The following is a 3,757-nucleotide window of genomic DNA, read 5'->3' on the forward strand; positions in this document are numbered from 1 at the left end:
ATGAAAACCCTCGCTCTTAGCCGTACGATCATTCATTTAAGATCCCGAGTCTAGTAAATCAACGGCTAATATTTACCAAACCGCGAAAAGGAGCTTGAATGGCTTTGCTTTAACTTACCATAAACTCAAAATTCCATTAGAAAATAATATCCTTGGCATCTTTATTTCCGTTTCCTAATTCAGGTGTACATAAAGCGCATTTACTAGACTCCTTTCCGTTTCCGTTTCCGTTTTCCGTTTTCCGTTTCCGTTTCCGTTTCCGTTTCCGTTAGTTTAACTCCTTTCCTCTATATAAAGGCCTCCTCTTCTCTGCTTTTCTAATCACTTCAAACTCAATCAATTACATTAATTTACATAAGAAATTTTTCTCTCTTTTTTGTTTCATCAGCCAAACAAAATGGCTGTAATTGTTGTGGTTTTTGATTTTGACAAGACAATTATCGATTTGGACAGTGATAATTGGGTGGTGGATGAATTAGGTGCTACTGATTTGTTTAATCAACTTCTTCCTACCATGCCATGGAACTCTGTTATGGCAAGTTTTCGTTTACGTACTTAATTTCGCATTCTTTAATTAACCACTTAGTTAAATTAACATTAGGCTAATTGTTGTTATCTGCTCTGTTTCAAACAAATTATAGGATAAGATGATGAATGAACTTCATTCACAAGGCAAAACTATTAAGGACATTGAAGAAGTACTGAAACGTGCACCTGTAATTCCCCGTGTTGTTCCAGCCATTAAAGCAGCTCATGCTTTAGGGTACGTATCTGTAACTAAGTAATTTTTTGTAGTTAATGGTAAAAAAAAAAAACTGAACTATCATTTTTTCGCGAATTTCCCCAACTATCCGTTGTTTTTTTCCACCTGAATGATCACCATTTGTGTTAAAACACACTTGGAAAATGACTAGGTCAATTATCAGTTGTTCCGTTGATACGCAAGATGTGAAACTAGCGAAGTGATAATTCTGATGTATTTTTGACCATTAACTCTTATTTTTATAATTTATGTGTTTTTGGTTCAATAAAATCAGATTTACTCAATTTATTTTTTGTTTTTCAGGTGTGATTTGAGGATTGTGAGTGATGCGAATCTTTTCTACATTGAGACGATTTTGAATCATCTGGGAATATATGACTGCTTCACGGAGATCCACACGAATCCAGGCTACGTTGATAAAGAAGGGAAACTTAGAATTCTTCCTCACCATGATTTTCACAAATCTTCTCATGGCTGCAACAATGTCTGCCCTCCCAACATGTGCAAGGTAAAAACACGCGAAAAATCCGTGAATTTATTTTTAACATGTGTGACTAGAGGTGGAGGCAGCATGTCGGTATGGGTTCATCTAAATCTAATACTTGAAACATAAATTTACGTGAAAATTCACTAAAATTATAATAAATATGGATACAAATTCATAACTTTAAAATATCACGGATTCAAGTTTTAAAGCCCTAGATGCTGAATCAATAGAGCTTTGAACTAATAGAGCTTAATATATATATATATATATATATATATATATATATATATATCGTAAATTGATGTGATCCGTTACTAATTTCACTACTTCCTTTTTATGGTTCCAAGGTTCCAACGTGACTTGTTAGTACTAGAATAGTGATTTTGCAATGTTATTCGAATATACTGGAAATATGTTTTTTGTCATGTCTTTATCGTTTTGTACCTCAGCTTCACGTGTTCCTTATTATGTCCCCAGAGAATCTCTGTTTTGATAAATTAGATAGTCATTTGGACATGCGATTGAGATCATGAGATGGAATCTGCGTTTGAACATGCGATTTCATCCCATGAGATGAAATCTCAAATCATCCACAAAGGCATGATTTGGGATTTGAAATCATTATTTCAAAAAATATAGATATAAAATTTAACTCATATGTTTATATTTTGTAAAAAAAGACTCATACGTCGGTAAATATATTTACCAATCATATGTATTAAATATTAATCTTTAAGTTGGTAAAATATATTTGTCAATCATGTTTAGCATGTGAGAGGATTATATTAAAGAATAGTTACATTACTATTCATGTCAAATTTTCTTTTTTATTGAATTAAGGTTTGATCAATTGATGTTGTATTTTGTAGAAAGACCTTCTAGCAGCGTATTAATTTTATTATGAACTATGATTTACTCATTTGGTAAGATTATATAAGAATTAGGAAAATTTTGATGATTTTCATAACTTGTAGGGTTTTATGATTATAAAAAAAATTACAACTTAAGAAATTCAAATTACATGTCCAAACATAATTTCATCTCATGAGATGAAATCATGTCCAAACGGCTCCTAGAGTTGTACATTTTTACCAAACTTAAGGCCAGCAAAATTCCTCTATATAGTGTACTTTTTATCTTTTATTTCATTAAATATCAAAATTTTAGCTATTTATACAATTAATTAATACATCCTAATGTATAATTTTCTTTGCCAACAGGGCCTGGTAATAGAAGGAATACAAGCTTCATTGGCTAAGGAAGGGAAGAAAAGAATGATCTATCTTGGTGACGGGGCAGGTGATTTTTGCCCCAGCTTAAAGCTCAAAGAACAAGATTTCGTAATGCCAAGGAAAGATTTTCCAGTCTGGAAATTAATAAACGAAAACCGCGATCTTGTAAGAGCAGAAATCCACGGGTGGAGTAATGGAGAAGAGCAAGAACACATTCTGCTTCAGATAATCAAAGCAATTACCATTGAAGAGAACCAATTTTTATCAGTTGATTGCAAATTCCGGAAGATCCCGATTAATGCAGTTCATAAGGCCATGCCAAAAGCTCTCCCTGTGCCGTACTAAGCTTTTAATGACTATTTGGTGTTAATAAAAGTGTGATTTGTGTGTTGATCAACCTTAAAAGAGATCAACTATGACAGCTAACTGTGATTAAGAGTTGGCTTTAATAGCTAACTGTGATTAAGAGTTGGCTTTAATTACTTGTATTTTATGGTTTTATTGAATTACTACACCTGAAAGTGTGCCTTGGTTTTGAGCCTTCGATTCGGGCTCTAAATACTATGATGTAACACTGTTAACTACATATATAATCTACTATCTCACTTTTTTTTTTTTTTGTATCATTTTTTATATTTGTTTGTGTAATATTTAGCATTCTAAAAGTTTGTTCCGCTCAAATTCCGCGGACACTACAAGATTTCACAATTTAGAAAATGACCACACCATAACTGTGGCCTACTAAGAAATGGCATCTGCTACAACTTACAAATGGTGTGAAGTCTTTAATCTTTACTTTCGTAACGAGCAATTACCACTTGTCACAAGATGTGACAAGAAATAAAAGTCTCCAGTGTTAATTTCAAACAGTGCAAAATCTCTCTTTCATTTGTCCTTTTCTCCCCATTATTTGAGACCAAGTAATAGGGTATGAACCAAAATATCTCGAGAAAAAAAAAGGTGCAAAAGTACCTTTAACGCACGAAAATCATGCGTTAAAGGCATGTCTTATTTTTTTTTTCTTTCATTCATTCTTTCTTTATTCCTTCCTTTCTTTCACACTTTTTTACATACTTTAGTCATAGATTAATCATGCTTCGAGACTCCAAAACTTGAATATTTTATATAGAACTCTATTTATTTTTGTGCGATTAATAAAGTAGGCTCAACACATCGAGGATACACAAAACTTCGGATTGTCGTTTTAGTGGTTGAAAAGTGCTCGAAGTCCATTTTTGTTTGAAGACTTGTTGTCATTAGCTTTAAGTTATTTAT

The 3,757-nt window shown here is 32.5% G+C and overlaps 1 protein-coding gene across 1 annotated transcript; it reads left to right on the plus strand.

The window, feature by feature from the left end:
• Nucleotides 1-304: 304 nt before the first annotated feature.
• On the plus strand, nucleotides 305-3,098 carry LOC132633453 (inorganic pyrophosphatase 1-like). The gene is made up of 4 exons (XM_060349882.1): nucleotides 305-535; nucleotides 642-763; nucleotides 1,067-1,271; nucleotides 2,471-3,098. Exons 1-4 carry the CDS (start codon nucleotides 398-400, stop codon nucleotides 2,825-2,827), a joined length of 822 nt encoding a protein of 273 aa, XP_060205865.1. The 5' UTR covers nucleotides 305-397; the 3' UTR covers nucleotides 2,828-3,098.
• Nucleotides 3,099-3,757: the final 659 nt, after the last annotated feature.

This window comes from Lycium barbarum, chromosome 3 (genome assembly GCF_019175385.1).
Source record: "Lycium barbarum isolate Lr01 chromosome 3, ASM1917538v2, whole genome shotgun sequence".
Classification (NCBI taxonomy): domain Eukaryota; kingdom Viridiplantae; phylum Streptophyta; class Magnoliopsida; order Solanales; family Solanaceae; genus Lycium; species Lycium barbarum.